Consider the following 24,364-nt stretch of genomic DNA (forward strand, 5'->3'; position numbering starts at 1 on the left):
CTTTCCAACAATGCAACAGGAGAAAAGTATGTTAAGCAGATAAGGGGAAGGTCCCACTGTCCCAAAATAAGGAGGATAGCTAAGAAAAACAGGGCGAGCAGTGCGAAATCAATAAAAACAAAGAATCACGGGCCATCTACTCATGAGAGAATGAGGGAAAAAAAAAAGGAAAAGGAGAAATTAAGGGTTGGTAAAATAAAATTGTACATATATGGTATAGTAACAAGCATCAAGTAGTTTGTGAACCTGTAGTACACAGCCAATGAAGAAACAGGGGAGGAATCAAGCATCGGGTAACAGGGAATATAAGGTTATGATAAACTTTTACTGGGCACTCCTGCTTGCAGGACGCCCTCCATTGCAATCGCGAATAGAAATGCTACTTCACTGAGATCCTCGCCTGTGCCTGTGTTATTGGCTGCAGATTGTTTCTCACACAGACTGACCACAAACCCTATTCCCCATTCTCCTGTGCCGCTTGGGGGGGGGAGGGGAAGCAGAAGAGGGTGGATGTAGGGAAGGTGATTTTAATTAGTTTGTTTCTCACTGCTCTAGTTTGTTAGTAATAGGCAATAAATTTTATTAATCTCCCTATGCTGAGTCAGTTTTGCCCGTGACAATAATTGTTGAGTGATCTCCCTGTCCTTATCTCAACCCTTGAGCCCTTCTCATTTTATTTTTTCCTCCTTTCCCTTTGAAGAGGGGTAGTGAGAGAGCGGTTGTGGTGGAGCTCAGCTGCCCAGCTGGGTAAAACCACCACACCACCTTCTATCTCCTCCTCCCCCCAAGTGGTACAGGGGAATGGAGGTTGTGGTCAGCTGATAATTCTTCTTCTCTGCTGCTCTTCTGTATTAGGCTTATATGGCAAGGTTTTGTTAACGGGTGGGCTGTTGGGCTGGCCTCTGTGAGAAGAGTCCAGAAGCTGCCCCATGTTACGTTAGTTCCAGATGGCTCCAAAAGTAACCTACTGCTGGCCAAAGCATGACTCTGGTTGTGCCTCTGTGAGAGCATATTCATGGCATGGGCTGCAAGGGAATTTCTGCTCCACCACCTGGAGCACCTCCTCCCCCTCCTTCTTCACTGACATTGGTGTCTGCAGGGTTGTTTCTCACTCTTCTCTCTCCCAGCTGCTGTTGTGCAGCAGCTTTTTCCCTTTCTTAAATATGCTCTCACAGAGGCACAACCAGCATTGCTCATTGGCTCAGCTTTGGCTGGCAGAAGGTCCCTTTTGGAGCTGTCTGGAACTGGCTCTTATCTAATATGGGGCAGCCAGCCCTACAGCCCCCCTGCTAACAAAACCTTGCCATGTAAGCCCAATAATACAATGCATCAGTCCTACACTCAACATGCATACTAGGAAAGAAGGCATGGACATACACCAAATATGAGAAGCATGGAGGCATCACTGAGGTGTGTGGGAACTGTCCCTTCAGCTTGAATTGGCAACCACATTCATTTGCTTTTTAAGCAGGCTTGATGAAACCCAGAAAATGCACGCACAGTCTGACCAACTGTGTGAAGTCTACAGAGAGAGATTACAGAATGGCAAACGGAAATTTATTGGCCAGACAAAGATAGATAAATTATTTTTGTTTGCACAAAGGCAAGTGTATGTATCAGTATTGATTCTTTTGATGCGGCGAAAGGGTCAACATGGTAGGTAGCACCAAGGCTCCAGCATTATCCACTTTGCCTCCCCCTCGTACTTCTGCAAGGCTTCCCGTTGGCCTCTAAAATCCCTTTGGTACATATCAGTGACAAACATCCCGATTTGACTCCATCATTGGAGATTTCTGGAACTTCTCTGTATCTTACTGGCAGATGATCAAGGGGCATGCAGCAGGAGCTGGAAGGGGACAGAACCAGGACAGCAACAAAACACAGATCAGCACTACAGGGACTGTATCCCATTCTACAGTGCGTAACAGGCTTGACTGGGCAGGTCAGGCTCGGTTGGCAGATCCCCTAGTATTGACTAACCAGGTGGCCTTTGCCAAATGCGTATCCCAATTTTTGAATGTCCCAGCACCCATTGCTTTCAGTGTAGTATTTAACAATCCATTGTATCGCTCGATATTTCCGGAGACTGGTGCATGATAGGGGATGTGATACACCCACTCAATACCATGGTCTTTGGCCCAAGTGTCTATAAGGTTGTTTCGGAAATGAGTCCCATTGTCTGACTCAATTCTCTCTGGGGTGCCATGTCGCCATAGGACTTGCTTTTCAAGGCCCAGGATAGTGTTCCGGGTGGTGGCATGGGGCACAGGATATGTTTCTAGACATCCGGTGGTTGCTTCCACCACTGTAAGTACGTGGCGCTTGCCATTGCGGGTTTGAGGGAGTGTGAGGGAGCAATCAATCTGCCAGGCCTCTCCATATTTATATTTCAGCCATCGTCCTCCATACCAAAGAGGCTTTGACCGCTTGGCTTGCTTGATTGCAGCACATGTTTCACAATCATGAATAACCTGTGCTATAGTGTCCATGGTCAGGTCCACCCCTCGATCACGAGCCCATCTGTATGTTGCATCTCTACCTTGATGGCCTGAGGTGTCATGGGCCCATCGGGCTATAAATAATTCACCTTTATGTTGCCAGTCCAGGTCCACCTGAGCCACTTCAATCTTAGCAGCCTGATCCACCTGCTGGTTGTTTTGATGTTCTTCAGTGACCCGATTCTTGGGTACGTGAGCATCTACATGGCGTAATTTTACAACCAGGTTCTCTACCCAGGCAACAATATCTTGCCACAATGCAGCAGCCCAGATGGGTTTACCTCTGCTCTGCCGGTTGTTCTGCTTCCATGGCTGTAAAAACGCCCACAGGGCATTTGCTACCATCCATGAATCAGTATAGAGAGAGAGAACTGGCCACTTTTCTCGTTCAGCAATATCTAAAGCCAGCTGAGTGGCTTTCATTTCTGCAGACTGACTCGATTCACCTTCTCCCTCAGCAGCTTCTGCAGCTCGTCGTGTAGGACTCCATACAGCAGCTTTTCATCTCCAGTGCTTTCCCACAATACGACAGGACCCATCAGTGAATGAGGCATATTTCTTCTCATTTTCTGGCAGCTTTCTGGCACCTCCTCCTCCTCTGGTGATATCCGAAAATATTTGCCTTCTGGACAGTCCACAATCACTTCCAGGATTCCTGGGTGACTGGGGTTTCCTATTCGAGCCCGCTGAGTAATTAGTGCAACCCACTTGCTCCATGTAGCATCAGTTGCATGATGTGTAGAAGGGACGCTTTCTTTGAACATCCAGCCCAGTACCGGCAGTCGGGGTGTCAGGAGGAGCTGCGCTTCAGTACCGACCACTTCCGAAGCAGATCGAACTCCTTCATATGCTGCCAATATCTCCTTTTCAGTTGGAGTATAGCGGGCCTCAGATCCTCTGTATCCCCAACTCCAAAACCCCAGGGGTCGACCTCGAGTTTCCCCAGTTTCTTTCTGTTAGAGGCTCCAGGTGGGGCCATTCTCTCTGGCCGCGGTGTAGAGCACATTCTTTACATCTGGTCCTGTTCGGACTGGCCCAAGGGCTACTGCATGAACTAGCTCCCGTTTAATTTGTTCAAAGGCTTGTCTTTGCTCAGGGCCCCATTTGAAATTGTTCTTCTTACGGGTTACTTGATGGAGTGGGTTTACAGTCAGACTGTAAATTGGAATGTGCGTTCTCCAAAACCCCACGACACCTAGGAAAGTTTGTGTTTCTTTTTTGCTAGTTGGTGGAGACATAGCTGTTATTTTGTTGATCACATCCATTGGGATTTGACGACGTCCATCTTGCCATTTTATTCCTAAAAACTGGATCTCTCATGCAGGTCCTTTAACTTTATTTTGTTTTATGGCAAAACCGGCCTTCAGAATGATTTGGACTATTTTCTTCCCTTTCTCGAAAACGTCCTCTGCTGTGTCACCCCACACAGTGATGTCATCGATGTACTGCAGGTGTTCAGGAGCTTCCCCCGGCTCCAGCGCAGACTGGATCAGTCCATGGCTAATTGGTAGGGCTGTGTTTCCACCCCTGGGGCAGTCGATTCCAGGTGTATTGGACTCCCCTCCAAGTGAAAGCAAACTGTGGCCTGCACTGTGCTGCTAGAGGGATGGAGAAAAATGCATTAGCGATATCAATTGTGGCATACCACTTGGCTGCCTTTGATTCCAGTTCGTACTGGAGTTCTAGCATGTCCGGCACTGCAGCACTCAGTGGTGCCGTGACTTCGTTCAGGCCACGATAGTCCACTGTTTGTCTCCACTCACCATTAGACTTTCGCACTGGCCATATGGGACTATTAAAAGGTGAATGAGTCTTGCTGATCACTCCTTGGCTCTCCAGTCGATGAACCAACTCATGGATGGGAATCAGGGAGTCTCGGTTGGCGCGATATTGCCGCCGGTGCACAGCTGTGGTAGCAATTGGCACCTGCTGTTCTTCAACCCTCAGCAACCCCACAACAGAAGGGTCCTCCAAGAGACCAGGCAAGGTAGACAACTGTTTAATGACCCCTCTCTCTAAGGCAGCTATGCCAAAAGCCCAGCGGAACCCTTTTGGGTCCTTGAAATATCCCCTCCTGAGGTAGTCTATGCCAAGGATGCACGGAGCATCCGGGCCAGTCACAATACGGTGCTTTTGCCACTCCTTCCCAGTTAGACTCACTTCAGCCTCCAATGCAGTTAACTGATGGGATCCCCCCGTCACCCCATAAATACAGATGGGTTCTGGCCCTTTATAGCTTGATGGCATTACAATACACTGTGCACCGGTGTCTACTAAAGCCTTATACTTCTGTGCCATCGAATCCACACAGTCCAATAAACTCGATTGTCCCTTTCCTCCCCCTGGCTGGAGGCAAGAACCTTCTAATCCTGGTCAGAATCTTCATTTCTGTGTCTGGAGGACTGCCCGCTGGAAATTGGATCAGCAAGCTTTTTCAGTTGTTCAGGAGTGAATTTCCAAAGCACTGGAGGTGCCCACTGCTCTAGATGCCTACCCGTATCCTCCCACTCTCCCTGCCACTCATAACTATCCTGCCTCAGGACAGATCTCTGGATGACATTCTTAAGTATTTGTTTAACCTTAAACAAAACCTGAAGCGCATTCTGGAGACATAACAGTAAGAACATGCTGGTCTGAACATCCCAGGGATATTCAAAGTTATGAAGAGCTATCGTAACTAGCCTGGAGGAGACAAAGGGGGTTAAGGAGAAAGGGAGAGTGAACAAGTGGGAAAAATCATCTCCCCCTGTCCCCTCCACAGATTGGCTCCCTGAAGAAAAAGGGTAAAAGGTATAATTATTAATAGTTTCTGAGATACGGTTTCCAAAGTATGGAGTTGACGGCAATGCTGAATACAAATACCAGATCAGTCTCATGGCCAGTAGTTTTATCACACAGTACAGCAAAATAATAACCCTAAACCAGCCCCTGGAAAAGATAAGCAGCACAACAGGGAACACATACGGTAAGTAATGTGCTATATAACTGTCCTGGTTCCAGTTAGGACAGAGTTAATTTTCCTCATAGTAGTTGGTAGGGTGCTATGTTTTGGATTAGGATGAGAAGAGCACTGATAACATGCTGATGTTTTAATTGTTGCAGAGCAGTGCTTACACCAAGCCAAGGACTTTTCAGCTTCTCGCTCTGTCCTGCCAGCGAGCAGGCTAGGGGTTCAGCAGGATCTGGGAGGGGACAGATCCGGGACAGCTGACCCAAACTGGCCAAAGGGGTATTCCATACCATCTGACGTCATGCTGAACAATATATAGGGGTGGCTAGCCAGGGGGGGTGGGGGGGCCGGCTGCTCGGGAATAGGCTGGGCATCGGTCAGCGGGTGGTGAGCAACTGCCTTGTGCATCACTTGTTTCATACACATTATTATTAGTAGTAATATTATCGTTATTATTATTATTATTATTATTATTATTATTTTCCTGTCTTAATAAACTGTCTTTATCTCAACTTACAGGCTTCACTTTCCCATTTCTCTCCCCCATCCCAGAGAGGGAGGGGGGAGGGTGAGCGAACGGCTGTGTGCTGTTTAGTTGCCGACCGGGTTAAACCACAACAGTAACTCAGTTCAGAAAACAGAAACAGCAGACCTGAGATCAAAAAAATCAACACTGTGACTAGCAACTATTAAGTAGATCTAATGCTTATACCAATTTTAGTTTAACACACCCTGGTCAGATCTGTCGTTATCTCAACCCTTTGGGCCCCACATTGGGCACCAAAAAGACTGTAGTGGTTTAACCAAAACCAGGACAAGGCCCAGTGTAAACATATTACCCAGAATGAAGGCACAGGGAAATGTTCAGAGGGGCCTACGAGGCAACCTCTTCTTCTGCCTGCTGTGGCTGATGAACTTCTCTCCCCAGCGATCAAACCCCTGAGGCTGCTCCTCAGGACTGTTCTCACGTGTACCTCACACAGTGGTACCACACAGACTTGGAAGCCAGCAGGGTTTGCAGCAGGGCATGTGATGACAAGGCAAGAGGTACAGAGCTTAAGGCTGTTGTGCTGTGACTTGCTGTGAATTGTTATGAGGTGTAATCTGTAAAAGCAGGCTCTGCTTCATTTGTCTCCCCTACACCAAGCTTTATGATGGGTTCCCATCCCCAGGGCAAGTATCTGCTACCCACCACCCAGACGTGACTGCAGCTCCTCAAGTCCATCACCAGTCACAGGCCTTGTCAGCAACATGTTCTCCAAGTACAACACAGTGACAGGCATTGCATGGTTGCTTTGTACCTGCTCTGTCTGCTCCCTACTTACTATAGTAGTGCACTTGGCTGAGGACAGAGATTCCTGGTGGTCCGCGTGACTCTCCTCCAGGACAACTACAAGCCTGAGACAGGAGGGCTCCTGCCATTGTGCTGCCAACACAAAGGCTTGTTGAGATGACAGCTAGGGGCACCTGCACCAGGACTATGCTGCTGCTGCCATAGCCCCAGGAAGAGAGAGCTGCTTTCCAGCTCCGGCACAGAGGGGGCTCCAGTGGCACCTCCACTCTCTCTGCCGTGAGAGGTAGGACACTCTGTCAACAGCCCAGCACAGCAAAAGGTGTGGCCTGCTGAGGGCTGGGCCTGGGGACACTGTCTGTGGAGATCACCCGATCAGACCTGGGCACAAACAGGGGCTGCCACTGCCTCTCAGAGGAGGCTGCAGGCTGCTCTCTGCATCGCTGCCCTAGTGCTACCAGTGGGGCAGGGCGCTCCTCTCCCAGCAGCCTAGGGTCAACCATCCCCTCTGGGGTGAGTGCAGCTCCCAGCGGCCTCTCACAGCCTGGCAACCACCCCACTGAGGGCAGCGTCTGCCGTGCCTCCATGCGCATGTACATGGCCTCAACCCCAGGCTCCAGTCACGTGAGGTGCTACATGTCCCTGCTCAGCAGCTGTAGCAGCACAGAGCAGGTTATGCGCAGTGGTCAGTAGCATGTTCCACATCAAGGGGCTGGGGCTCAAGATGGACCCAGAGGAGCTGAGATGCATGATATGCCGCGATGTCTTTACCTCTATCCGCGACTAATTCATCTGTGGCACTGTTGCGGATCAGCAAGCACGTGGGGCAAGCCCCATGGGGAGGCTGTGGCCTGTGCCCCCTACATCCCGTAGGGCTGCCTTTGCTTCTGGCAGTCTCCCGGCTGCGTCAGTGGGGACTGCTAGAGAGCTTTTCCTGTCCAGAGCCCGGCCCAGTCCCAGGGAGCTCCCTGAAGCATTAGGAAGGTGGGGCAGGTTCTGCATCCCAACAGTGCCAGGAGGGGCCTGAGTCGCCTGAGGTGAAATGCTTGGGTGAGCAATGGTGCTGTTGTAGTTTTCTAGGCCATGAAAAAACAGGATCACGCTGCTTTGTGCTTTGTAGGCAGTGCTTTAGTGTGCAGCATCAGAAGCTTACAACTTTCGGGATGCAGTTCTTTTCAGAAAACAAAATGTCACGTTTAGGTGATTCACACCTCCCCCCGAGGTGTTGTGCAGAACAGGTGCAAGGCTCTGAACTGCAGCACATGCAGGTGTGCCTGAGCCCTTTTGCATCTCACTGCCTCACCTATTAAAGCAATGATGCCAGGAGAGAAGGAGCTAGGTGGGAGGCGGGTGATGATAACTCACCCAGAGTCTAAATATTTCAGATGTGCTGCAGTTTCACCACAGACTTGCTGTAGCCTAATTGTTATCTTCAGCTGAACTGAGTTCATGATGTTTTGCTTTCTCTTTTCAGCTCCTTTCATCCTGAAGAAGCTGGACAGTGTATGAACACTTATGAGTTGCAAAGAAGCCTTAGTTTATGAAAGCATGAAATGGACTGTAGCTGCTTTCCCCTGTTAGTTAAGAGCTGTGCCAGTGGCAGGCATCCAATACTGAATGGTTCTAAAAACTTTCGCTTAAGTATATCTGACCTGAGAATGATAGCTTAGTTGGGAGTGTGGGGAAGATGTCTGTTTTTCCTGCAGGTGACTGCTGGTCACAGAATACTCCGTAGTATCGACAAGCAATGATTTATGATGGAACATTTCTGGTACTGTTAAAAAAAAAATCCATCTCAATTTTGTATGAAGTCTTAAGTGTTAGCAAGTTGCTTGTTATACAGCAACCTCTAAACTGCCATGTGCTAAGGCTATCAATCTTACAGAACCTGTCTGTATGAAAAATTAAGTTGTTAATGAATCAAGTTTAGAATCAGTTTGATTTGAAATAAATGGAAGAGCAGTTCTGTCACTTAACAAACAACTCTAGTACTGATTTATTTTTAGTAATCATCAGTTAAAGTAGAGGTCCTGTGGTAGCATTTCCCTGGCTTTCTTAAGCTCTCTCTCTCCACTTTTAAAATCAACTTACATTGGAGAAAAACAAAGGGGAATGAGAAAGACAAGGCGATGATGTATTTTTCAAGTTGCTGAGTATGTTGTTTCTCAGCTGTGAAACACGAAAGTGTAGTCAAGACTGAGAGAAATGAAAGGGGGAAGGGTGGCTCAGCTTCATCCAGCAGGCCTGTGCCAGTTTCCCATTCAATGAGAACCTCGTGGATATTGAATTTATGCAAAGTAAAGCATGAACAAGACCATATTACTTCTGTAAACTGTGAGCTATTAACTGAATTTAATCACAGCTGATTTTCATAATGCCTGTTACTGCCTTGTGCCAGTACTTGTAGCATTCTGTCATGTCTTTAATCCAACTCTTTACAATTATAGATTTCTGTATTGTAGTAGTTCAGGAGGAAGTGTTACTTTACTCAGAGGCTGCCTGCGATATTCTTACCTTGTACTGTTGTGCTGATGTCAAAATAGTGGGTGTTTTCCTAGAGGAGCAGCTTGCTTTGTGAAGAGGGTTGTGATAGTCCCCTCTGAAAGGGATCATGTAGGATCTAGGGTTGATGCTTACTAGCGTGCACTGGTTTGAGATTAGCCTGAACTGACTTGCCAAAGTAGGAGCTGGATTTTCAGCCATTTTGAATTACTTGTCTGTTTGCCTAAGTCAGAAAAGAGCTAAGATTTGACTTGATATCCTTAGATCGGATGTACACCAGGTATGCAGAGAGATTTAGATGTTTCTCAAATTTGTATTTAATTCTTTTAAGACATTTTCACCTGGTGTTAGGGGAATGCCTGCATTCACCCATAGGAAAGGCACTGCTTGCTCTTACCTATTGGGTACTTGCTCAGGTGAAGAAAGAATCCGTGCCTTCAGTTTTCAGCTTGGCTGGGCTCAGTGTCTGTATGAAGCATGGTGGAATATTTGTTGTGCTTGCCAAAATCTGACAACCTCAGTGCCTTCCATGGGAAGGTTTCTAGCATGCCAGTTCCCTTTCTATTAGAAAGGAAATATTTAAAAAAATAAAAAATAAACAAAGTCAGGCTAACCAAAGATAAAACTTACAAAATGCTTTAAAGGTATTTTATTTTTCTAAATTTCAGCGATATCATCACTTTCAAAAGAATTGGCTTATTCTAAGGCCTTCTGTCAAAAGTTTTATTTCATAATATACTCACACTCAACAAGATATCCCCACCTATTTTTCTAATAAATTTGATTTTTCCCCACATAATATTAATGGAAAGTCTTAAATAGTACTGGTACAAACCAGAAGAATGTCTTAACTGTGCTCTGGCCCAGACATGTGTCCTGGTTTCAGTTAGGACAGAGTTAATTTTCCTCCTAGTAGCTGGTAGGGTGCTATGTTTTGGATTAGGATGAGAAGAGCGCTGATAACATGCTGATGTTTTAATTGTTGCAGAGCAGTGCTTACACCAGGCCAAGAACTTTTCAGCTTCTCGCTCTGTCCTGCCAGCGGGCAGGCTAGGGGTGCAGCAGGAGCTGGGAGGGGACAGACCCAGGACAGCTGACCCAAACTGGCCAAAGGGGTATTCCATACCATCTGACGTCATGCTAAACAATATATAGGGGTGGCTAGCCAGGGGGGGTGGGGGGGCCGGCTGCTCGGGGATAGGCTGGGCATCGGTCAGCGGGTGGTGAGCAATTGCAATTGTGCATCACTTGTTTCGTACACATTATTATTAGTTGTACTATTATCAATATTATTGTTATTATTATTTTCCTGTCTTAATAAACTGTCTTTATCTCAACTCACAGGCTTCACTTTCCCGTTTCTCTCCCCCATCCCAGAGAGGGAGGGGGGAGGGTGAGCAAACGGCTGTGTGGTGTTAAGCTGCCAGCCGGGTTAAACCACAACAACATGGAATGGGAGGAAAGGAAAAGAGGCAACTCAAGTCACAGGCAAATGCCAGCCTGCTCTTAACCCCTTAACCCTCTTGCTATGACAACCCTCCCACCCCCAGATATCTTCTTAAGAGCAGCACCTCTGTGCTGTCAGAGCAGTGCAAATGGCAGGGAAGTCAAGGCAGGACTGGAAGAAGCCCTTTTCTTCTAAATTTTAGGTAGAATATAATTTGTACACGATGTATAATTTTTAGAGACCTTCAGTATGCTCCCTAAAGGTAAAAGAGGAAAAGCTTCAGCTATGGAAATAAACAAAAATCTCACCTTATTATGTTCATATTTGTATGGTATTTTGAGGGTATCCATGGCTCTGATCATGGCCTGCATTGCTGTAAATATATTCTGGTACACCAGTTTTGTAAAGCCCCTTTTGTCTTCATCAGAGTAACCTGATCCGTGGATGATTCTCATCTGTTTGATGAACATGCTTTTGCCACTCTCTCCTGTGCCTGCAAGACAAATGAGAAGAATATACTTCAGCCACTGGACAGAGAGATGACTTTTCTGCACAAAGCAGACAGCTTGTTCAGTGCAGGACAGAACATTGTCAAGTGGTTACGTTGCTTACATGGTGACTACAAGGACAAGTTAAACATCAAAACAGCAGTATTATAGTAACAACTGAAGCAACACCGAATTAAAACTTTTATTTTGAAGACAAAATAGAAATAGAAATAGATAGCAATGAGCTAGTTAATAGCTAATAACTAAAACAAAATATACACTCCAAAATATCTATAATATACCATTGCGTATTTAAAATTATAACCATATAACCATAAATCCCCATTCCTGAAGATATAGTTCTCAACAACATCTAATGTTGGGGAATTACTATGATAGGTTTTTACTCATAGAGTAAGAAAAAGAAATCTTTCTTGGCCAACCTTCAGGACATTATGATAAGCAACAATTGGTATACAACCAATACATAAATGTTAGAAAGGCAATTAGTTCTATATAATTACAGTTCTGCAATCTTTACCTCAGAAACATATAAAATCCATTTTAATTAAAATTTGGCTCATATTTTTTAATGGGCAGTCATTCCTTCCTTTAAATTTCTTTGCATCTTTGTACTTTACACAAAGCACAAATAATAAGTTTTTAAGTTAACATTCTGAATGTTTGTAAATTTAAAGTTAAGATCTGCTTGTTGGGAATTTCACAGAATATATCACGCAGCATCTTTTTCTTTGGCCCAATTCAGTGACCTCATCCTCTGTGATTAGGAGAGCTTATCTAAGCAAACATATGAATAATTTATAAAGAGAAATCGAAATTTAGAACGAACAGTTGCACAGCCATATGAATGCTGTATGTTTGCCTAGCTACTTAGCCCTCCACAAAATGCAATGCATTTACCTGCATGCAGTGCTTCTCAGCCTTTCAGCCTGGATTCATGCCATAATACTTGGCTCCTAGGACAAAGGAAGCCTTATGCTTTACATGATGTTTTTGGTGTCTCAGAGTAGAGTATTACACAAGCAATGCAATGCAATGTTAAAGCACAATGCTGCGCTGGCAACCCTTAAGTCCTTCTGAGGTAGCACATTGCAAAATCTAACCTGGAAGCCTCTAAAATCTTTTGCCTTTACCATGGACTTCGTTTTGAAACCTTCAGCCCCATCTCCCACGTGTAGAAAACAAACTTCTAAAACAAGTCTTCCTTACACACGCATTCCCAGAAAGTCAAGCACAATGTTAGATACAGAGCACCAAATACACAGACCATCTCTGCAAGGTACTGACTGGCCACCAGGATGTAATCTACCAGAGGGGAAAGAACATGACTTCTCAAGTTTATAAAATTACAGACTTAGGCAATACAGAACTACTGCATACTAAAAATAGGTTTTGGCTACCCTTAGATCTCAGTTTTTCCCTTTCTCTGAAACCTACACAATGGAGTCATGTTTTTATATATGAAGTGAAATAAAATAGCATATCACACATTCTGTAATATTTTTCAGTTTTTCCCACAAAATATACACCACACATTTAGGTACAAAAGTCTGTGAACCCATAAAACACAGAATAGTATGTGGCATGTCTTTTTGACATGATTAACAAATGAGAATTTTGCTTTAACTAATACATAAAAAAAATAATTTGCACCAAATGTCTGTAAATCATTGGAACACAAAGTAACTTCCATTTTTGGTTAACATGATGCTTCTTTAAGAGGGAATCCATATCCCTTCAAAAAGAATCACAAAATGCAAATTTAGCAACTGAGATGGTAAGAACATGTTTGTATCATATACTTTGTTTAAAAATAAAATGAAATAAAAATCAGACCTTGTGATTCTTTTAATTCTTTACTGGGAGTTTAGGTAGCAATCAAAATCACACACAATTGAAAAGAAAACATGCCAATAAAGCCAACTGCATTACAGTAGAGAAGACTATTTCAGATTATTTACACTTTGAAAATGAGTCTATAGAAATTGCAATATATAGGCAAACAAAAATCCAGAGGAGTATGTAAAACATAAGGAGTCTAGACCTTGTTCAGCTTTGTGATTCTTTAATTGGGTGGTACTATACTAAGGCTCTGTCAGCCAAAGGCTGATAACAAATTATATTTCACGATCTAAAGGTATACCAAAATTTGCAAAGATTACGATTCACTGGTTCTGTATTAAAACTATTTTTACTCCTATCTTCAGCTTTTCTGGAAGTCTGTAAATGGACAGGGTTGGACCCAATGTCTTTTTTCATATAGCCACACACACGCACAATGTATAATACTATATGTACATGTATAGAAATGTTATTTCTCTCTGCTCGTGTGCTTCCTCAGTTTTGCCCCTTCTCAGGCCAATGCTCAAAAACCATCCTGTTTCTTCCCACAGACTGTAATTTTTGTGGTTAATCCAGCAGCAACAATGATGAGAACATTTTGAGTCCTCCTTAACTGCATGTAGCATCACATGTACAGGAGCAAAGTGTGAAAAGCAGTCCTAGTAAAAAAGGAAATCGTGGAAAGTTTCCAGCACAGAATGCACCAAAATAGAATAAAAGAATATGAATGATAGATATAATAAAATTTACGGGATTGCACAGAAATTATTAGGAAGGGAACATGGTCATTTTCAGCACAATATGCAGGAACTTATCAAATCTTCACATTAATAGCTTCTCTTAGATTGTTATGATCAAGGGGAAGAAAGTCAATATTTTTAAACTGTAACTGACAAGAAAAGCACACAGAGAAAGTTTAAAGTATTGTTTGTTTTTTTTTTACTTATGAAGTAAAGTATGTCTGTAAAAAATCCTCTTTAGGTAAAAAGAAAGCTTCTTAGTAGTGGCAGAACACAAAATACATGCATGCCTCCAGGGATTTGCTCAGATACTTCCCCCACAACTAGAATAGTTGGGGGAAAAAAAACAAGCAACGTTGTTAACTACAACAAATCAAGGAAAAGTTGGGCATAATGAATCCCCAGGGTTAGCTAAACAAAGCTGCAATGATTACAGCATTATTCCTGGTGGAGCGTGGATTTTACTGATAGCAGAGCTGGGAAGGAAGTCAAATTGCTTAAATGCAGCATTAACCCCTTATACACAAACATCATGCACAGTTTATTGCATTGCTGCTATTTTTCTTGGTGCAAATCCTGAAAAATGAAACTACAAAATGGTAAAACAGAATATGCTTTGCTCTGTGAAACTTACGGAAAAAACTTACAACGTGGTTCATTTCAGATAGGTGGCAATGCAGCTCATGGCAGAGTGACTTCAAACTTCATGTGCTGGCTACCAGGAAGATTCAGAGGAATAATTCAAGACCAGGAGCTTAGGTACACAGATTTTACTTACACATTGGTGCACAATGGATATCAGTAATGTTTTCCCATTTCTCTGCATTGTAACAAATCTGAAGTGTAATCTTGTGTGATTGAATATAAGGCCGTTTTTAAATTAAAACAACTAAAATGCCATTCTCAAAGCAAAATACATACTGGCATCTGTTAAGAGAACAAATTATGCTAAGCTAAGCCTAACTCTCCTTTTCCATTTCTAAATTTGACCAAATGTATTTTTAAATTCAAAAAGGCAAGAACAACAGGGTCATATTTTATTGGTTGATATTTTATGTCTAAGTTAGAAAAGCCTTTAGGGAAAGAGAGGAAAAGGAGATTCTTAATATAGAAGTGCAGGGGGAGAGGGGGAAAATCCACTACCCTGTTAGTCACTGTGGGAATAAAAATGTTGTTTTTGCAGAGTTACATTGTTTAAAGGTAAGGAATGTGGTATTGAGATATACTTGCAGTGATAAGAAAATTTAGCAGGTGACCTTGTAAAATGCAGACAACCAGACTCCTTAGAGCAATTAGGTGAAAATCACGGTGTCAAGTCAAGTCAGATAAGTGAAGAAACTTTACCACTTCAAACAGTAAAAAAGAAATTGAAAAAAAGAAAAAAAGAAAAAAAAGAAAAAAGAAAAAGAAATTTGAAATTTAACAGGCCAGCAACTGAAGGCCATGTATTGTCTGTGAAGCATCGGATAGGTTGTGAACCTGGATTACCCAGTCAATGGGGAAACAGGGGAGGGTCCTGGTCATCGAGAAATAAAGTATATAAACCGTACTGTGTGACTAGTAGGTGCACTCCTGCTTGTGGGACGCCCGCCATTGCAATCGCGAATAAATTACTTCTTCACTGAGATCCTCGCCTGAGCCTAAGTTACTGGCTACAGAGTGTTTCTCACAATTTGGGGGCTGGTCCGGGATCCAGTCACCTACGGGGGAGCCCCACCGCCGCAGCAGCAGGAAGGCATGCCCCGCTGATTTCAGCGGTCCTGTGCATCAACAGTGGCAGTTCTGCGGAGAGCTGACAGAGGGCCCGAGACTGATTAAAGAGGCAGGATCCATGAAGTAGTGGGGAAGGGAAGAAGGTAGGCACTTGGGGTTTAAGAACTGATTTGGTAGCTCTGTGCACAGGCCAAGGTAAGAAATATTAAGTATTGCCTTGGGGGTCGGGTGAGACTCTGTGTGACGTGTGATTGAGATGTACTTTTGTACGAAGCGAGTGTGGAGTCCTGATCCGCGGTTCCGTAGCTCCTTGAAGGGCGCGGCTGGAGATGGACGAAGCGTGAGATAAGGGAGAGAAAGGAAGTGTCTCGGGAAATTTGGTGTACGGTACCCCTTGCACGGTGAAGTGCTTGGCAGTACACCCCCATTTTCCAGAATCGGAACATTAGTCTGTGGTACCCTGCAGGAGGGAAATTTCTGTAGCAGCACACTGACAAGGGCTAGGAAAAATGGGAAAATATGGGTTCCAGGAGACAGGGAGATATCCCTGGGGGAGTGCCTACCGACAGTTCTTCCTGAAGAATGATAAGAAATTGGAAAAATAATCCCAAAATTAGAGGAGATGATAAAAGAAGAAAATGGTTAAATATTGTGTATCAGTCTGGACAAAAGAACCAATTAAGGAAACAGCAGTATTTTGGCCAAAACACGGGTCTGATGAAAATTCAGGCTTTAAATTTACATGTAAACAATAAGATTCTTTTTTCAGAGAAGGAGCCAAGTTATGCTCCCTATAATCCTAATATTGCACCGATGGCAGCAGCAGTCGCTCCAGGAAGGGAGACAGGGACTGTGATTAACACTGTCCCTAGAGAAGGAGCGTACTCTAGGCTCTGGTAAAAATTAGAACAATGTAGAAGAGATACTGAGAATTTTGCCTTCCCTGATACTAACAGTACTAACGCTAACTGTGTATCCTCTTAGGTGAACTCCCCCCTCTCCTTACCGGCAGAGAGGTGTTAGGGGTTTTAAGAAGGAGATGAAGTCTTTAATTGAGGACCCCATCAGGCTAGCTGAACAATTAGACCAGTTCCTAGGACCTAACTTATACTCTTGGGGGGAAATGATGTCTATACTAAGTATGTTGTTTACAGGGGAAGAAATGAGAATGATCAGGAGGAGAGCTGCTATACAAGAATGGGAAGGAGCTCATCCTCCAGGACCAGGGGTAATACCTGCAGAGCAGGGGTGCCCACTTGCCGATCCTGGCTGGAGTGGTGATAGTGCGCTACACAGGGGTCATGTGGGAGACTTGGGGTCGGGGTGGGGGAGTGCTCGGGGTGAGACCCGGGGACCCGGTGTCCTGGGGGCTCTTGAAAGTTCATTTTGTGATTAAAGCCTGCCCAGATACACAGAAAAAGCTCCGGAGGGTGGGAGGATGTAGTGAACAGTCACTGTGGGGGGCCCTCCTGAGGGAGGCCCTGAAGTTGTATGTCAGGAGGGGAGATGAGAAGGAAAAGCAGAGAGCGAAACTAATGGTATTGACAGTGTACCTGGTAGTGAGGCAGAGGATTGGAGAAAGAGGAAGAAATTTTTCAGGAGGAGTCAGGGCCAGGATGGAAAGGAGAGGAAGAGAGATGAAGGAACGGCAGGCAAGGAAAGCTCAGGTACAGGCTTTGAAGTGTGGCCAGGCTGGCCACTTCAAATAGGAACAGGAGGAGAGAAGGAAAATGGGAAAGTACAGGCTGGAGAAAGATAAGAAGAAGTGTTAAAAAGGGTTATTGAAGGTGTTAAAGGTGTGGTATGTAATGTTTGACAGAGCTGTTTTTTGAATGGGTTGGGAAAGTTGAATGAGCAGGGAAAGAGGATGTAGGCATTATCTAAGTAACAGTCTAGAAGTTTTGGTATATTTGCTGTGGTGTTTGGTCAGTTTCCCAAGTATCGGGAAGGGGGGGGGACGGGGGGGGGGCAGCCTGCTCCACCAGGGGCCTCTCCACAGGCTGCAGGGGTCTTCGGCTCCGGTGCCTGGAGCGCCTCCTCCCCCTCCTTCTGCACTGACTTTGGTGTCTGCGGGGAGGTTTCTCACTCCTCGCTCTCCCAGCTGCTGTTGAGCAGCAGGTTTTTGTTTGTTTGTGTAAGAAATGGTCCAGCAATTCGTGCCACTAAGGGGTTTTGAAGGGTTAACATTGAGGCCTGGGTTTAGGCGAGAAGAGAACAAAGGGATTTCTTCGGAGAAAAACTGCTGACTTTGCACGAATGTGCAGTAACTTCTGACAGCCGGCCAAGAGACCACTAGATAAGGAGGAAGAATATGAGCCTCCCTGTCCGAGCGGCCCCCGAGAAACTAACAGAGACTGATAAGCAGGCGCACCTGGGAGGACTTCGGATTCGGGAAACCAATTATAATAACCCTGCCTCTTCTAGAAGTAGTAATGAATATGTATTAGCCTAGGAGCATAAAAACCAGCCGCCTTACGTAACAGGTGTGCGTCCCGGTGGAGCAGAGACTCCCGGCGCACCCAGCGCTGTTTGCTTGCCTCTATTCGTTTAATAAATTGTAAACTCTGATTGTAATCCTATTTGGGACTCAGTCATTTATAACAATTGGGGGCTCGTCCGGGATGGTCTTGGTTCCTGAATTCTGACTTGATCTAGGAGGGGCGCCCCCACCATTTGGTGGCTCCTGTTCGAGTCAGGTCAGGGCTAATGCCATCTTGAACCTGAATAAGGGCAAGCAAAGATTTAGATTTTTTTATGAGCTCCCTTTGCCGGCTGCAGCACTATATTTTGCCCGTAATTCTGCGCGCGAAGATCCGAACGAAGACGACGGAGTCGTAAGTATTTAAGGCGTATACCGTTCGGTTGGGTGGGTTTCGGTTGCCTGTGTGTGTGAGAGTGTGACTGAGATGGAACGTAGTTCCGAAGCGATTGTGGAGGTCTTCTAACCGCGGTTCCAATCTCCCGCGAGGGACTTGGCCGGTGAAGGACCGAAGCGATTCCTATAGGATTCGTGGGTGGGTGATAGGTCCTAAACCCCCTGCAAGACACTCTCACTAAGGCAACCAAGGGCTGTAGGAATTGCCACAGTAAAATTCCTAGATGGGTCAGACAAAATTGAAGACCCGGGACCAGAGAAAAGGGAGCAAATTACCAGACATACCACCAGAAAGTCCATTAGGGATAATGATTAGAAATTGGAACGATAGGGGCCCCAGAAAAGGGAAAAAGTAAATTAAAAATGGTTCAGTATTGTATGACAGAATGGCCAAAGGAGCCTTTAAGACCACATGTCTTTTGGCCCGTTTTCGGATCCTTTGAAGACTGGGTTTGCCAGGCCTTAAATATACATGTTAATTCAAAGGAACCTTTTAGCCAGGAGGAAAGTGATTATGCAGGATTATGGATCAGGATCTCACGTCCTTTTCCAGCCTCAATATTTACACTAAAAGCAGACGAGAAGTTTGACGAAGAAGAGAACAAAAAAATAAAAAATAAAAAAAAAAGGAAAAAGAAAAAGATGATGAATGGGAGTCATTGGATAACCTACCACCTCTGTATCCTAACAATCCACCCCCGGTGGTGCATCTTGTAATCCTGTTTTGTTCTTAAATGTTTTGACTGTGTCAAGGAGGAAGGTGGGAGCATTATCTAAGTAACAGTTTAGAAGTTTGGGTATATTCGCGGTGGTGTTCGGTCAGTTTCCCAAGTATCGGGGGAGCGGGGCTGACTGATTATCAAAGTGGTAGAATGGAGAGTCACTTCTTTGGTGGTTCGGGCCTGAGCCCTGGGAATTTGGTAAGAAGGGGGAGAGCGAATTTATTTAGGCCTCAATACCTTTTTAAACCCCCATCTTGACGGATACACAGGAGTGATTCCTTGTTTTGTGTAGGCTTACTAACAAAGTGCATGAGAAAAATTAGCATTTGGCTTGAAATTCGGTCTTATTGAAATGTAAATTTTGTGGAAAAGGTGTTATTGTTTGTCTAGAAGACAGAAGGCTGAGTGCTTCAGGTGTTTTTCCGAAGTCCTGCGGATTTATGATTGGAATGGGGCTCATTAATAATCTGAAATAGTAAAGTTTGTATGTGGAAAGAAGAGTTTAATCCCAGAGAATTGGGACATTTGGGAAGAAGATTAGGAAAAGATAGTAAAAACCTGCAATAAAAAGGTTTGCGTGGAAATTGAAACAAGGGACAGTAACTAATATAAATAAATAAAAGGGAATGGGAAATCAAGGAAAAGGGGAAAATCCAAAAAAAAAAAAAAAAAAAAAGACGTCCTAAAAAAGAAAAAGCCTCCTTGGGTGCATATTGGCACATTGGAAGGATATTGTTAGAAATGGGGGCACAGAAAGCAAGAGGACTTTCACTAAGTATTGCAATCAATGGTGGCCACTATATAAACTAAATGGCCACTTTATGGATCAATCGACTATAACAGTGTCTTGCAATTAATGTTTTTGAGGAGAGAAGGAAAATAGGATGAAATGTTGTATAGTGATATGTTGTTTCAGCATGTTGGAGGGAAAAGGTTTGGAATTAAGTTGGCCCCTGACTGAGCCTTTGGTGTTGGCATTAGAAAAGTACGGGCTGGAGAAAGATAAAGGAAGCGTTAAAAGGATTGTTGAAGGTGTTAAAGGTTGTGTGGCATGTAGTATTTAACAGAGCTGTTTGAAGTTGAATGAGCAGGGAAAGAGGATGTAGGAATGTTAATAGTTCCCTCTCAACCCGAGGCTGAGATCTCTAAATAGCGGGTGTGAACCCTCTGGGGCAGGGGGACCGTGATGGGTCCGAGAGAGTTGTCGTGGAAACAGAAAAGCAGCTAACTCTTGAAACAACCTGAGTTCCTGTGTGAGCTCAGATTGCCAATGGGACCGCTCAGGGAACTTTCAACGATTGCATTCCCCTGACCGACCCCCTCACTGAGACCCTAATCACCCCGGAAATTATGTAAATACTAAAATCTGGTTAAATTGGCTATTGGGAATTGAGAATCTGTTCCAACAAGGTCCAAAAGAAACCCCTATGGAATTTATGGAATTTTTGAATTTCTGGACCAACTTTGAAATGCAATGAAAAAAAAAAAAATGGACCTGGCTTAAAAAAAAAAAAAAAAAAAAAAAAAAAGAGAGAGAGAGGCAACTGGCTAACCTCTTTCCAGGGCAATCAGCCCCTGATATCAGAAAGAAATTGTCTTAGGCTGCAGGACAAACAACAGTCAGGAATGATGGGGACCTGGGGCATCTACCCTAGCAGGTCCACTAGTTGAAATAAAGCTAGGAAACGAAGACAGAGGCTTGAATTTTTTGTTGGTTATGGGAGCTTCTTTCTCTGTGTTAATTAGGCTGTAAATGTAATAGGAGCAACATATTCAGTGTTAAATAGTTTAAAAGGACGATTAGGAACTAAGACAACTACAATAATTGGAGCCACAGGGAAAGAGGAGGAAAGGCCATTCTTACAACCCCTTGATTTGCGTTTTGGGGGTAAGGAACTAACCCATGAATTTTAGTATGTACCAGAATGCCCGATGCCACTCTTGGGACGGGATCTATTAGCCAAATTAGATGCAACAATAACCTTTGAGGATGGAGAATTAATAATGAAGGTACCTGAGTCCAAAGTAGGACAAATCCTAATGATCAAAGATAAACCCTTTGTTAATATTCCAAGAGAAGTAGAAAATGCAGTTATAGCAACAGTACGGGAAACAGATGTACCAGGGAAGTCGAAACTGGCACAACTGGTAAAGGTGGAATTAAAGGAAGGAGCCAAACCTGTTTGAATCAAACAATATCCACTTAAGATAGAAGCTAGGCACAGGAATGGTGAAAATTATTGACAAATTTCTCAAATATCAGATTCTGGAAGAATGTAAATCGGAATACAATACTCCAATTTTTCCAGTAAAGAAGCCGAATGGCGAGTATAGATTTGTACAAGATCTTAGAGCAATAAATGAAATAACAAAGAATATTCACCCGGTAGTAGCTAATCCTTACACATTGTTAACATCTGTGAAAGGGAAATATAAATGGTTTACCGTGATAGATTTAAAGGATGCCTTCTTTTGCATACCTCTTGATAAAGATAGTAGAAAATTATTTGCCTTCAAATGGGAAAACATATTGAAGTTTTTGGACCAAATATGGTAACAACCGTTTTGGAACAAAGGGGGGGGGGGGCACTGGTTATCACCCAGCTGGAAGATGAAATATCAGGCAATCCTAACTGAACAAGATGACATAACCTTGAAAACGACTAACCTGTTATATCCAGCAGTATTTCTAGGAACCGTTCCAGAAGAAGGACCGTTGGAACACAATTGTGTGGAAATAATCGAACATACGCCAGCCACAAAGATTTGAAGGATGTACCCCTTGAAAGGTATTCAGTGGGAATACCACACTCCGTGGCACCCACAAAGCTCAGGGAAAGTAGAAAGGATGAATCAAACAATAAAACAACAATTGGCTAAGTTAATGATCGAGACACAGCTGCCCTGGACGAAATGCTTACCATTGGCACTTTTAAACATAAGAACTAAACCACACAGTGAGACTGGTTATCATCATATGAAATGTTATATGGTATGCCTTATTCTCAAGGGATGCCCCTAGGGAACAATGTAGTTGAGGATCATAGTATCCAGAAATACATAATTACCATTGGAAGGAGATTACAGGAGATAAGAGAAATTGGGATGATGACTCAGACACCACCTTTAGGATTTGCTATTCATAAAATACAACCAGGAGACAAGGTCTTAATAAAAACCTGGAGAGAAGAATCATTGAACCCCCGATGGGAGGGACTGTACCTTGTTTTACTTACTACTGAAACAGCTGTGAGAACAGCAGAAAGGGGTTGGACCCACGCATCCAGAATAAAAGGACCAATAACTACCGAAGCCTGGAGGGTTGAGTCCACTCCTGGGGAACTGAAACTGAGACTAAAGAGGAACTGATATCCCAGCAATGAGGTTCTGCATGAATTAAGGGCACTGGATAAAGAGGACAAGGCTGAAGGGAGGAAAGGGAGAAGGCAAGACCGGGGTAGGACCCTCCACTGCGGCGTGTATGGTCTACCGAGGGAGGCAACCCCTATGGGTATTGACCGCCGAGTGAGAGTGCCTCGACCGGACTTCTCCCACACCAAGATCAGTTTGTCCTGAGAAAAATAACATGAGAACCTTTTAAACCCATAATAAAATTGTGATTAGTTTTTCCAGGAGCTGGATCACCCTGAAGGGCTGAATGGTAACACAAGCTTTGAAAGCGGGCCCAACCCCATGATTGAAGGCGCTTCCCACACTCTCAAGATTGGACGGCGAAAAAGGCTTATAATATGACAGGTCGCCAAAGAGAACTGAATTGTGACTGTAAGTGGAAACCCAACGTGGGAGCTTGGAAGCGTGCATATACGAGTACAAACGGGGCAGACATTGTAACAGGACCACTCGGTAACAAGGACACTCTGTATTATCACGCCCCAAAGGGTAAAGATGGATGGGATGGTCATTTTCCAAACGGGACGTGGGCCCTAAAGGGACATTATTGGGTGTGTGGCAAACATGCTTACAAGAGGCTACCTGGAAACTGGTCGGGAATATGCTATGGGGGGTACATAAGACCCTTGTTCTTTTTATTGTCACAAACACAAGGAAATCATTTAGGAATAAGATTATATGATGACCTGAACAGAGTAAAACGATCTATTGATACTTCCTTATCCGGGGATAGTGCCCAAAAATGGGGAAAGGATGAATGGCCTCCTGAAAGAATCATACAGCATTATGGGCCAGCTACCTGGAACCCAAATGAGTTGATATCAGGAGCCCGAGAACCTATTTATAATTTGAACCGAATAATTAGGTTGCAAGCTATCCTCGAAGTTGTAACAAATCAAACAGCGACAGCCTTGGATCTTTTGGCTGACCAATCCACTCAAATGAGAAATGCTATATTCCAACATAGAATGGTCTTAGACTATTTACTAGCAGAAGAAGGGGGAGTATGTGGAAAACTGAATGATTCTAATTGTTGTCTACAGACTGATGATAATGGAAAAGTGGTCAAGCAGATAACAAAGGAAATTAGAAAGCTAGCCCACGTCCCAGTACAAACTTGGAAGGGTATGGATTGGGATTTCTTTTCATGGTTGCCTGGTGAACCATGGGTTAAAAGGATGCTGTTTTTATTTTTATGTGGTATAGTGACATTATTGTTTATACCTTGTATGATACCTTGCTTTACGTTGTTGATACGGCAGATAATAAATAGCACCCAATTTGTGATGACTTCAGTGGAGAGAAAAGGTGACGTGTCGATAATGATGCTTAAGAAGTGGACACCCCGAGAACTGACTGATGAAATCCAATTGTTACTGACAAAGGTTGAAGGAGAGACACGAATTGATGATTAAAAAAAAAAAAAAGGGAGGAATTGTAAGAAATGGTCCAGCAATTCGTGCCACTAAGGGGTTTTGAAGGGTTAACATTGAGGCCTGGGTTTAGGCGAGAAGAGAACAAAGGGATTTCTTCGGAGAAAAACTGCTGACTTTGCACGAATGTGCAGTAACTTCTGACAGCCGGCCAAGAGACCACTAGATAAGGAGGAAGAATATGAGCCTCCCTGTCCGAGCGGCCCCCGAGAAACTAACAGAGACTGATAAGCAGGCGCACCTGGGAGGACTTCGGATTCGGGAAACCAATTATAATAACCCTGCCTCTTCTAGAAGTAGTAATGAATATGTATTAGCCTAGGAGCATAAAAACCAGCCGCCTTACGTAACAGGTGTGCGTCCCGGTGGAGCAGAGACTCCCGGCGCACCCAGCGCTGTTTGCTTGCCTCTATTCGTTTAATAAATTGTAA

The 24,364-nt window shown here is 44.1% G+C and overlaps 1 protein-coding gene and 1 long non-coding RNA gene across 2 annotated transcripts in view; one reads left to right on the plus strand and one right to left on the minus strand.

The window, feature by feature from the left end:
* LOC310888846 (guanine nucleotide-binding protein G(q) subunit alpha-like) overlaps positions 1 to 11,532 on the minus strand; it is a 185,032-nt gene extending 173,500 nt beyond the window's left edge. The window contains exon 1 of the mRNA XM_083852459.1: positions 10,997 to 11,532. Within this exon, the coding sequence (XP_083708585.1) occupies positions 10,997 to 11,158 (162 nt within the window). The 5' untranslated portion in view covers positions 11,159 to 11,532. The remainder of the gene's footprint in view (positions 1 to 10,996) is intronic.
* A 3,457-nt stretch (positions 11,533 to 14,989) lies between these two features.
* Positions 14,990 to 23,961, plus strand: LOC310888845. The gene is made up of 2 exons (XR_014576209.1): positions 14,990 to 21,878; positions 22,714 to 23,961. It is a non-coding gene; the product is annotated as an uncharacterized lncRNA (long non-coding RNA).
* The last annotated feature ends 403 nt before the right edge of the window (positions 23,962 to 24,364 follow it).

This window comes from Anser anser, assembly GCF_964211835.1.
Source record: "Anser anser genome assembly, contig: SUPER_W_unloc_2, whole genome shotgun sequence".
Taxonomy (NCBI): Eukaryota; Metazoa; Chordata; class Aves; order Anseriformes; family Anatidae; genus Anser; species Anser anser.